At 33.0% G+C, this 13,078-nt stretch overlaps 2 protein-coding genes across 2 annotated transcripts in view; both read left to right on the top strand.

Moving 5' to 3' along the window:
* LOC115884569 overlaps window positions 1-13,078 on the top strand; it is a 158,740-nt gene that overhangs the window by 133,320 nt on the left and 12,342 nt on the right. Inside the window, exons 2-3 of the mRNA XM_030903189.1 lie at window positions 8,128-8,250; window positions 11,625-11,810. Coding sequence (XP_030759049.1) covers window positions 8,157-8,250; window positions 11,625-11,810 — 280 coding nt within the window. The 5' untranslated portion in view covers window positions 8,128-8,156. The remainder of the gene's footprint in view (window positions 1-8,127; window positions 8,251-11,624; window positions 11,811-13,078) is intronic.
* On the top strand, window positions 3,438-4,340 carry LOC115884578. Its single transcript, XM_030903200.1, has one exon. It carries the CDS (start codon window positions 3,438-3,440, stop codon window positions 4,338-4,340), a length of 903 nt encoding a protein of 300 aa, XP_030759060.1.

Raw genomic sequence — 13,078 nt, 5'->3', positions numbered from 1 at the left:
CAGAATGACATTATCTATCGAATAAAGTAAAAAAAATACCGAGGGTGCCATTTAAAAATCAAAAGTTGTAGTCATTTCCGGTGAAACACGAAGTGACCAAAAACAATTGAATACGTCAATCAATCCTAATTTATGCCATTTACTAAAATACCAAATCTCGTTTTTTTATCTGAAAAAATAAAAAAGTTACAGGGGTGAGCCACTTTTGAGACGCACCCGGTATTTTCAATGTTGTTTTTTTATCATTTTATAAATTTGTGGCATTACTATACATATATTATACAGGGTGTCCCAGAAATAAGTGCAAATATTTTAAGCGGTGGTAGATCTCGATAAAAGAAACATACTTATATATGATATATTTTCTCTTTATCGTTTTTCAAATAAGTCCAAAATAACGGAGTTATTATATTTTGAAAATTTCCAAAAAAAAAATATTTTTTGCTAAAATTTTGAGATCCACTGAATCTTTTCTGGATTTTCTTTCTTGTACATTTAATCTAATACCTATGTTGCCATATTATCAAGAAATTATGTTTTTTAACTAAAAACTAAAAAAATTTCCAAAAAAAAATTTTTTCGCGAAAAAACCTCATAGGCGTGTTTCTGGGTTTGAATTATACTACCAGTTAAAATATTTGCACTTATTTCTGGGACACCCTGTATATACTGGCCCATAGTACAGTTAATCTGGCACTTTAACTCTCATCAAATTACCCCCACCCCACCGTTTTTGAGAAACTCAAAAAAAAATATGGATTCGATTTTCTGGCTGAACCATAGGTCCCACAGAAAATTTTATGGAAAAAAAATGAAGAGAATTAAATTCTCTACATTTTCATCTTTAAGTGACAAACCTCTATAATCTACAGAGACACGGTTAGAGGGCACCAATTTTACACATGTTTTATTTTTTATCTCAAAAACTATTAGAGATTGGTATAGGTTAGTATAATAGAAAAATTTTGAGATTTGGAAGTAGTTTCGAAAAATATATTAATATACCGGGTGTTCTATTTAAAATAACAAAGATGCTACCACTTTTAGTATGTAAAGCTGAAAATAATTTAGACAGATAGAGCAAGTGCCTTTATGTAAAAATACAAATTATCAAAAAAATGCTATCACCGGTTCTCTATAAACGTCTAACGTGCCATGGCCAAGAATCACCCTGTATATGTCGCTTTAAATCTATAGATAAAATCGAGACTCTATCTCTCCTATTCTCAAAACTATTTCTCTCTAAAATGATGAAAATGAAAGAGACAATTTTCCACATCGCCGTTTATTTATAAAACTTCTTAATTCTATTACGGGCGCTTTTATAGAAGTTTCCCCGGAAAATAGTGATTGATAACGAAGCACGCTCGAGGAAAAAAGGGGAAAGTTAGAGGAAAATTGCGATTTTAAATTGAATTTCTGAAAATTATCCAGGTGACAAGATAGCAGGAAGTTGACAGCGAGGCATACGGTTTGTTGAAAATAAGTGATTTATTGAAAAAAATTGTGTGTGCACTGTGTGCGCATATATTTGAAGTGGAACTTCTTACTAACAGCTATTAAATTAGATGATTTGATGGACATGTTTGAGAAAGTGACATAATATAATGCTGTTTTAATATAAATGTTATTTTCAATTTATTTCTGTAATCTGTACATTTTCTGAATACAATTTCGAAGCTTTATCAAAGAAACTGAGCGCTGCCTGTTTTGCGCTAAGATCAGTTTCTAAGGAACTCATCAACCTCTAGAATGGTCTATTATGCCCATTTTGAGTCGCATCTTCGTTATGCCCTTCCATTCTGGGGTACTTGCTGAGCGACAAAATTTGATCGTATTTTCAAACTTCAAAAGAGAGCAGTTCGATACTTATTGGGACTAAACAGTAGAACTCACTGCCAGAATTTCTTTAAAAATTTCAAAATACTGACTCTTCCTTCCTTATTCATTTTTGAATCCGTTTGCTTAATCCGCAAGCACATATTCTCTATTCCGGAAAGGCCTTCTCACAACTATCCACTTAGGAATGCGGAGCACGATATTTATCTGCCAACCCCGAGCTCAGAACTAATTAAGGGCTCAATACTGTACAATGCCAAGAAAATGTACAATCATCTGCCTTCGAATATCAAGTCACTTTCAGTCTTTACCGCATTTCGCAAAGCTCTGAAATCATACTTACTGGATATGCGGTAAACGACTTTTTTGTTGATGTTTAATCATGAACAATTTTGAAATTTAAAATTTTGATCATCTCACACACTGGTTAAAGGTCTAGTATTTAATATTTAATATTTTATAACTCTTGATTTTATGATATATAACATGATTTTATCCATTTACAGTTTTCCTTTTGTAAAATTTTCTAGATAGGTACGTCTGTGTTCTGCAATGTCCATATATTTCTTTTATTTGTAATTTTATGACGTAAATTTTTTTGAATTGATTTGTATTGTATGACATTTTTTTTTTATTATTTGTATACTTGTTTTTGTGCTTTTTTGTTTTGTGAATGCTTTGTCGATGAAGCTGTTGGCTTTTTGTACAAAAAAGCGTTGTTTTTTTTGTTTCCTCAATAGCCTGCAAATTTTGTGGAATACCACCCAAAATACACATTTTTATGCACATGCCTAATAATGTTAACGCTTTTATTTAAAAAGAGATAAAATTTTGAACCTAACCAACAATTCATATTTATAGTGGTTTAGAGTAATTTTGTTAAATTATACGAGTATTCTCATTGATTATTGGCTTCAAATAAATATGACGATGTCCTCCAATGTAAATGCAAGTTACTTAACCCTAATAATTCCAATTCTGAGCTAGCAAACGAGCTAAATGCTTTACCTACACCGTTATTCATATGCACGCTTAAAAATCGGAAAGCACCTGGTCCGGACACCATCCCGATAGAAATTATTAAAATCGCTACCATGCGCGATACGCCCGCCGTGGCTGAAGTCATAAATAAATGCCTTATGCTTGGCCAATTCCCAAAACCTTGGAAAGTTGCAAAGCTGGTCCTGATCGAAAAACCGAAGAGGGAGAACGACCATACCAAAAAATATAGACCAATCTGTTTACTCAACTGCAGCGGAAAGTTACTGGAATGCCTATGGAAGGGATTGCCTGGAATCAGAACTAGAAGAAGGCAACAAACTTCACCCTAATCAATTCGGCTTTAGGAAAGGGAAGTCCGCCATTGACGCATTAAACATGGTGGTCAACGAAGTAGATCGAATTAAAACCAAGAGTTACCGACATAGAGGATTTTTGGCATTACTCACCCTTGATATAAGGGACGCTTTCAATTCGGCTCCATGGCTGGCCATTGCAACCCAACTAGAGCATAAGGGAATTAGCCCATACCTTGTAGCATGGTACAGTCGTTCCTGTCACATAGATATGTCATCACAGAGTACGGCGGGAAACACAGAATGACGTACGGATTCCCTCAAGGTTCGATGCTCGGACCCACCCTCTGGAATATATTTTACGATCAGATACTTAGAACCGATACAGGCCTGGGCAACACGATCTTAGCTTATGCGGACGATCTAGTCCTCTTAATAACTGCATTAATAACTGCAACCTACACGATCCTTGAAGAAAAGATTCAGACGGCTGCGCTAGCGATTAAAAATAAGTTGGAAAGCATGGGCGTCAAACTGGCCCCAGAAATGACTTCACACGTCACAGAAATCAGGGATAAAACGACTGGCATGATCCAGCATCTGACGAGAATAACTCCCAATATCGGAGGACCTCGCGCGGAAAAAAGACTTCTCGCTTCGGTACTTCATTCGACCATACTCTACGCATCGGCGATCTGGGACAGATCCATGCGCTTCAAGCATTACGAAAACATGCTAGAAAGGATAAATAGGAAGTTAGCACTCAGGGTTGCATCGGCATACTGCACATGCCCAACAGTAGCGGTACTGTGTCTTGCTAAGATACCTCCAGTCAGTCTACTGAACCAGGAAAGAAATCAAATATATAAAAATGAAACTTCCTTCCGGAAAAAGGCCAGAAACATGGTACTAGAGCAATGGCAGACACGATGGGAAGCATATAGCGGATGGACAAAGACTTTCATACCCAATATTAAAGATTGGATAGAATGCGACCAAGCAAACACGGACTATTACATCACGCAAGCTATCACTGGCCATGAAGTATTTGGCGAGTATCTGCACAGGATCTGCAAGCCTGACTCTCCTACATGCTGGTATTGCGATGTGTCAGACACGGCTAACCACACACTATTTGTGTCACGCGCACGAAGAATTTACGGGAAAACGCAGAAACAGTATGTGGTACGAAGATTACTAGAGTAAACGTCGCAAACCTTCTAACATCATTGAATGAAAATATCGAAGCGATTTGCGGCATGTTGAAGAACATTATGAAGAAAAAGGCGAAGGACGAAAAAGACAAGATCTGGGTACAGACAAGACCAACATAGAAGAATGATAAGTCTCTAATCTTGATGAAATGCCTTCGGCGGTACCGAGATTGGCGAGCTTAGAGCACAGATGAGTTTTTAGTGGGTAGACCCTCTCGCATGAGGGAGATCCCATCTCAAACGCGTTTCCTATCTATAAAAAAAAGACCGTTATTCAGAAGCTAAAAATATATCGATAAAAATATGCATAAAAATTTACTTTCTAGCACACAGCCAGAGGATATTGGTACCGTACAGTATCAAGTTTAATAACTAATAAATTTAATGGCAAATCCACTGAGCTAATAAATTCAGTTTATTTAATATATTATTATAAATATTTTGCTGTTTTATTTATGTTTAATTAAAAATAACATAGAAACTATATTTAATTTTCTAATCTAATTATCAGCGAATATGCCTCTACAAAAGTTATAAACATAATCTGATTATCTATGGGCTTGATTTGTAATTAAAGCACTAATTTGAATGCACCAATTAGCCGATTTATAGAATTTGCAGATGCGACCATTATATTAAAGGCAATAATACTGGAAATCTCACAAAAGCGTAAATAGCCTAATAGTTTCTCTAAAAAGCTTTCTAAAGCTTCAACGATAATACGAGATTTAAAATGGAACATTTTATTCTTGATAATGATACCTACTAAATCTTTTAATCATAAAAACCTCATATTTTTATCATATTTTATTCTGAGCATACATATTTTGTAAAAATAATTTATTATTATCGTATATTTTATTGTTAATAGTTGTGTATAGTACAATTGCTAAGTTTTGAATAAAAAGTCTTATTAAGGAGTCTACGATGGCTATGAAATAAAGATCGATTTTATTTTATATGAAAATTTATGTAGGGTATGTCATCGATCGACATTTCCAAACCAACTGGATGCCGTTTTTAGCCGACCATACCAATAGGTATGGTAGGCTATTAGGATCGGCAAAAAAAAGTTTTTTTAATTTCACTCAAAATGAGTTACTTGGGTCATAAATGACCTAAATACAAAATTTTTTTATGGTGTCTGTTTGTCTGTCTGTCCGTCCGTCTGTAACACGATAACTCAAAAACCGCTGAACCGATTTTAACCAAATTTGGCACAAAAATACTGTGGCACCCGAGAATTTGGCTATTAGTTTTTGGTGGGGGTGGGGGGTTGTTAAGGGGGTATGGGAGGGGGTTAAAAATTTTAAAAAATCGTAACTCCAAAATTACAGTAGCTAGCGGAACGCGGTTTTTAAATTAAGATTAGGAATAATATTTTCAACAAAATTTGTAATAACATCAAAATCGGTCAAAGTCGCAGTTTTCGAGATATTAACATATTTTAGTATGGGCGTTTTTTTTCCCGGCGCCAATTTTTTTCGATCATACGGTACCATAGGATCGAAAAAAAAATGACATCAGGGACGATTAGGGAATGACAACCGATGATAATTTTAGCGAGGTCAAGCCCTAGTCGTCATTACGTTGTCCGTGCTCTTCTTTATTTTTTAATGGCGCTTACTGCCAGTTGACTTTAAGCAAATTGTAATTTACTTTCATCTTGAGTAAAAATTATTTTTAAATGGTGTTTAAAATTCGACAAAATATAATTTTTTGGAAATAGATGTCTTTGTCGGGAAAAGTTCTATCCTTTTTAATCTTGCTATAATTAGTGTAAATTTTTGACAAGTTTTATGTCAATTTTTAGTAAATGTTGTCTAGAGTTCTAGAGATTGACCTCGCTAAATTTATCATCGATTGTCATTCCCTATCTTCCTTGACGCCGTTTTTTTTTCAATTATACGGTACTATTTTTATATCCATGCATTAGAGACGCAATCGACGACATCAGACGCCATTTCCTTATAGTTTTAAAACAAAGTTTAAATAACTAATTTGTTCATGATGATTGTTGGATGATGATGAATCAATAATAAGCATTCTCTTGAAATGATGTGAACAGAAAAATTGTTTTTAATTTTTTCTAATCAGTGGTAAAGGTATAGTCTGTCCAAAAAGTGGATACAGGACAGTGACAAGTAGTTATCTCTGGTGACAAGGACAAATCTGTCTATGATTTTAATTCTATGATATTCACAGAGGTTTAACAACATTTTTTTTTTCAAACGTCACAAAAGTATTAATTTTTGCGACGCGATTGACAATATAAAAAAGTCATTTTTACGCCTAGGCATAAAAGTAAAGCACTTTTACGCCTAAGCATAAAAGTACGAAAGTATATTATTAAACTGACATAAAGCGTCAAATTCAACGAACATAAACATAGTTTGTCGATATACAGGGTGTCCCAGTAATAAGTGCAAATATTTTAAGGGGTGGTAGATCTCGATAAAAGAAGTCCAAAAAGCGGAGTTATTTTACTTTGAAAATCTCCAAAAAAAATGATATTTTGCTAAAATTTTGAGAACCAAAGCAAAAAAAAACTCATAGACGTGTTTCTGGGGTTGAACAGTTACTGGGTCTACCAGTTAAAATACTGGGTTAATATACTTACACTTATTTAATATAATTATTTAATAATAATATAAGGTATTACCAAGTATACAGATAAAAATCTTGTTCCTAATTCGTGGTACGAAAATTGTTTTTTTTATGACGATGAGCAAACGAGTAAATTTTCTTGCGCGTAAAAATAAACACTCGTTTAAACAGCGTAATAACTGGGCCGATCACAAGGCCGGTCAGGCGCTGTGCACAATTTTAGAGGCCATAAGTGGGCGTGCTTGTGCGCAAACCAGTAACCTAACTAGTGCGCGACTCCGAAAATTGGAACCACGAAAAAAAAATGCTTTTGACGATAAGTTTAAAATCTGGGTATTACTTTTAAATATTTTTATATTATCTGGAATGTTTGAAATTGTTTAAAAACTTAATTGTGGCGTTTAAAAAAAATGGCATGTTCTATTCGGAGTAAAAATTACTTTTTGTGCCTCGGTTGTATGTCGATACAAACGTACAGCCTCTCCATAAAAGTATAATTTTTAATCCTAATAAAACAATATACTATTTTTGTAGAAAATCGTTTTTAAGAAAGACCATCATTCGCATAACGTTTACATAATTCTTTGATCAATTTTTTTAACATTTTTTGGGCGAGGTTTTAAAAAATATTTTGCCTATATTTTTATCCTTTCGTCCTCTATTTTTTATTTTGAGAGTTGGCAACCCTATTCTAGGCAGTAAAAGTATTCGTTACAAGTTAACATTATTGCTTTAATAATAAAAAACATAAAAAAAAACTGCACCAATTTTCTTTAACTTAAAAGTTCTAAAACTGATAAAAAGTACTCTCCTGTTTACCTTAATAATTAGTAATTAACAAAAAACACCCAATAGAAACAGAGCAAATTTGTTTCAGAGTTACCAAAACAAGTTTTAAGCGGTGAAAACATCATTAATTAATTATAACAGAGTTTGTACCTGCTTTATTTACCTAAAATTTCGTTATTTATTATTTAGATATTGAAAAATTTTGGCCATAGAATAAAAAATAACTTAAACTATGTGATGGATAACTCAAACACTATAGTTTACTTATTTATTAGCCTATTTAAAATACAATTGAATAACTAAAAATAAACCCAATTACACAGAAAGTACTGCCAAAATAATAAATAATTACATTTATCTCAATTAAGTTTTTTTTATTACAGAAAACCATCCGGAAGTTTAAGAATCGACAATGTCAACTCACGTGGAATCAAATTCTCATTCCGTCGCTTCAAACCAGGTCAATTCTCACAGCAAGAGGCCAGTAATATTAATATATCCCACAGGTAATACAAGGCAAAAACTGGATTCAGAAGATTCTGACAAGCTGTTTTACATTTCATTAATAAAGTTAGGTGGTATTAATAAAGACTAGCATATGCTTATACTACTAATTTAAGAAGTAGATACTTTTAATTGTATTAATAAAATTTAAGAAGATGCTAATGCTACTAGTACTTGATGATAAGGATTAACATCTTCTAATGTTTACTTCAAAGTATCAGGATATCCTTAAAAAAGTATTAATAACAACCAGTAGATACTTTTACAAATAAGTACCTCCTAGAAAAATTATAGGTTCCTCATACTTTTTTTTTAATTTCATTATAATTTAGTGGTTATTTGATAGCATATCAAGTAGCAGTTAGTTTTTGGCAATCTTTAAAATGTTTTTACGGATTCGATCGCCAAAAGTTTTTAAACCGCGTCGCGGAAATCCTTCTGAACGTGACTTTATACAATTATATCGATTTACTAGTGAAAATGTAGAATGGATTGCACATCATTTTCTGGGGGAAAGTGAAGAAAGACGAGGAGGTGCTACCCAGTAACAAAGATGAAGACGTTTTTAAGATATATTTCCGATCCTGGTGTGTTTCTACAATATTTATCAAAGATTTAAAATTATAATAAGCGATGAATTAGGTTTCCAGATAGGCGTGGCTGAAGATATTGCTATTAGTCAACCTACGGTATCCAACACTGTCAAATTTGTCACTCCGCAAATTCTTAACAAAGCAGATACTTGGATTCGTTTTCCTCAATTAAGTAATACACTGATTTAATAAAGGTTTTACTAAAATGATGGTAAATTAAGGACGCAGAAAGTTTAGAGGCTGAAAGGTTTCAGCCTCTAAACTGTCTTTTCTAACGCTTCATCGGTTAGAAAAATATAGGTTTCCTACCGCAGTTGGCGTCATAGACTGCACACTTATTAAAATCAAAAAGATTCATCAAAATCCACATGGCCATGAATATATTTGTAAGAAACAGTTTCCCGCAATTAATGATCAAGCAAAATGCAACGCTGATGAACGATTTACCAGTGTCAGTGCCGAGTGGCCAGGGTCTGTACATGATAGCCGTATCTGGAGAAACAGTGATGTATGCAATGTATTAAGAAATACTCGAAATTTCATGCTTTTGGGAGATCAAGGCTACGGAATTGAGCCATACCTGATAACCCCTTACCAAAACCCGACAACCCAAGAATAAATTGGTTTCAACAATCTATTTAAAAAAGAACGTTATAATTGACCGCTGCTTTGGACAATAATTAAAGCAACGTTGCTACAAAACACTGTTAGAGTTGATTTAAGTTTCATTCGTTCTCTCATCGTGGCCTGTTTTGTTCTTCATAATGTAGCTAAATACTTTGAAATTCGTCCAAAAGACTTACTTTGAAATTCTTCCTCTAACAACTGCAATGCAGAATTTTTCCTCTGGGTGATTGAGGGTGTTTTTCCTTTATCAAGGATAATTACGTGTTCTTTCACAAAATTTGCAACAAATTCTAATTCCGAATTTGGTTTTTCTTGCACACTGGAATTGTCACTACTCTCGGAGTCCGACATTTTCAGATGCAAAAAGACGTTTATTTGCTCGTTTGTTAAATATTCTTGAATGTTTACTTTTCATAGAAATTGTAGTAGTAGCTTGTAATGTATTGATAGAAAACTAGATATAAACTACATGATTTTTTTCTTATCAGTTCTTTAAGAAATGGATCCCAAATAACTTTGCGATTTTAGTAGATACTGACTAGGATTAAGCACATACTTATTAGTATTAGCATTTAGTTATTAATATAAATATCAGCATTTGATTCTAGCATCTGCTGATACTTAAAAATAAATGCCAATAGTACTTACTACATAAGCATATACTGGTTTTTATTAATATTTCCCATGTCTCTTTATTATTTTATTTCAGTTTTACATTATTCAGCATTCTAAAATAGTTATTTGTGTAACTATTGCAAAAAGGACATATTTGTTGCATGCCGCATGAGTTTTGCAATGCTGAGTGCACCAAATATGCTTTTTGCACATGTTGCACACTACATTTTTTCTACGATCGTATTCAAATTCTTATTTATATGTTTAATAAAAAGTTTTTACGGTAATTCACATAATAATATTACCACTAACAATGACACTATAAACAAATATTATTTTAATTTTTTTGTGAGTTCATTTTAATTTTAATATCGCAGTTTGAACAATTCGTAATTCATGGAGAAACTTAATTTCCAGTAGTCTTCGGAATTTTATTTTCATTTCTCCTCGTGGAGGTCTCTAGTTCTTGTTCTTCACTTTTCCGGAATGTTGCTGATACAATAATCGCAAAACAATTTCCGATGCACGTGATCAACTTTGAGTGACAAGCGATGGCGACAACGCTGCCAGATTGTGATGGATTTTTACGGGATGAATCTTAATGTAAAATTAGGAATCATTTAAAGATTTTTACGTTTTATTTTTAATTAAATAATTAATATTTTAGTAACTTACTACACTACAAGTGATAATAACAAATGGGTAACTACAACAAGAGTACTAGTCACTACTAACACTAATGCACAAACTAATAATCACAGAATTTACTAAAAACTAACGTAGAAATAACTTTGAAAGTGGTACCTTACTGATATGCTTACCAATCAAACTTACTTCTCTGACTGCAATCAAGGGTAATAAAGCAGATTTTCATTCAAAATAGTTTATCAGGGAAGCTACAATCTCTTTACTTCGACTCTTTAAATGCTTCGGCATATTTTCAACACAGCTCGACAATTTAGTTCTTAAAAGAACTGTTTGTGCTTAAAAGTACAATTTTTAAAAAAGGATAGGAAAATAGACAAAAAAAACGAGAATGACTCACAAAGATTCAAGAACAACACGACATTATACAAAATAATGACTAATATTGTGATAATTGTCAAATAATAAACAACACTGTTGCTGAATACGACGCAATGTGATGAACATAGCGATAATAAAATTCCGTTTAAACTAATTTTTGCCGCTTTAATCTAACTAAAATATGTTACAATCATATGCTATATAAGTAAAATAAAGTAAACGAAAAGTAAAAAGAAAAAAAATTAGTCAGGTTTATAGGCTTTAGTGTCAATTTCGATATGATTGATGGCGTGCATTGGAAAATGTTTTGCGATTACCGTAGGTGCCCACTGCCCAGTACTGGTACTTGGTTTACCTTCCAGGATTTGACAATTTTTTTCTCTTTAGTTAAACTCGTCATTAATAATGTCAAGGTGCAATAGTGTAAATTTGACTTTTAATACAGTAGATGCTGTAAAAAATAGCTACTTTTTACCGGTCGTAGAAAAACTTTAATAAGGTTATTTGTTTTGCAGTATCGCCCGAGACGGTAGTTATCCCCATCATCTCATGCATCTTCGGGTTTCCCCTACTAGCACTTTTGGTCATCTGCTGTCTGAGGAGGAGAGCGAAACTAGCCAGGGAGCAGGCTCGCAGGAGGGCAGGAGACTTTGAACACGGTACTTTCTCTATAGTCAGGTTCAGCTCTTTACACTACATAGGTAACTACTAGCGCTATCCTTTGGTTCTCGCTTCTCTTTAATTTCAGTTCTATTCATCCCTATTCTACGTTTATTTTCATATTTTTTTCTATTATTTTTTTTAATAACTCGGTACTTCACTAATACAACGAGAGCCACATCGGTAAAGAACATGAATTTTAGTAAAGCTGATTTTTTTCGCTTTCTGAATTAACATGATGCGGGCTATCTGACTGACAGTAGTATATACAGGGTGCTACAAATTCGAGGTACGAGCATTGGTATCTCGGAAACCGTAATAGATACGAAGATGGTTAAAATGGAGCAAAGTTGCGCCTTGGGCTGTTCACCAAGATGCCATCAAAAAAGTTTTAAAAATTTTAAGATTGATGAGTTTTTTGGAAAAAACGGATTTTTTTGAATATCAATTTGATTTTTTCCTGTCGTTACTTTTTAGAAAATAAAAAAACTAACTGCACATCTTCATAGCCACTTTATTAGATCTATTTGATAGTATTTTTAGATTTTGCAAATTAGCTGATAATTTGTGAGATACAGAAGCCAACTTAATTTTTTTAAATACGGACATGCATTTTTTATTTGAGGTTTTGAAAGAAGTCGGCCCCCTGAGTACAATGATATACCACACTTTATACTTTTTTTTGGTTTTGGGTACCTTAACAACAACAAGACTATTTAATTACATTTTAAAATAATTCCAAGTCCGACTCTGGTTTTTCAAATTATTTAATCTGATTATATTCATCGCAACAATATTAATCAGTGCTAATTAACATTGAATAAAGATAATCGAGCCAATTGAAAGATTCAAATAAATAATATCCAGGTCCGCAATTTAAAGATATTATTTTTAATTTTTTTTTATTGTGAATTTGAAATCTCAGTGTACGATCTAATAATTTGCATAATATTAATCGTAATTATTATAAATAAATCAACTTCTACAAACTAGTTTCTAATGCTCTACATGTTCGGAAGAGTTACCACTCTACCTATTGCAAAAATTTATTATTCGTGCAATTAATTATATTTACAGCTCTTTGAACATAAAATATCTTCTTCTTTTATTTCCGAATGCATTTTTTACTCTTTGTGGTAAATGTTGAAAAATATTAATTTTACTTTTACAAATGACGTCAAGTAATATCCCCCCTCCCGCTCCTTTGCGACAGATCCAGAAACCTCGCTGGCCATTATACTGCTCTACCATTTCCAATCTATCTTCCGGGGAAATAATTTGATTGTTTATATTATATTATATTTATATT

This window comes from Sitophilus oryzae, unplaced genomic scaffold, assembly GCF_002938485.1.
Source record: "Sitophilus oryzae breed Bouriz unplaced genomic scaffold, Soryzae_2.0 scaffold_302_pilon_pilon, whole genome shotgun sequence".
Taxonomy (NCBI): domain Eukaryota; kingdom Metazoa; phylum Arthropoda; class Insecta; order Coleoptera; family Curculionidae; genus Sitophilus; species Sitophilus oryzae.
Note: the sequence above shows the minus strand (reverse complement) of the source record. Positions and strands in the feature narration are given on the sequence as shown.

Excerpts from the sequence above, each read along its gene's own strand:
- LOC115884578 (XM_030903200.1), top strand. The coding sequence starts at position 3,438 with ATGACGTACGGATTCCCTCAAGGTTCGATGCTCGGACCCACCCTCTGG.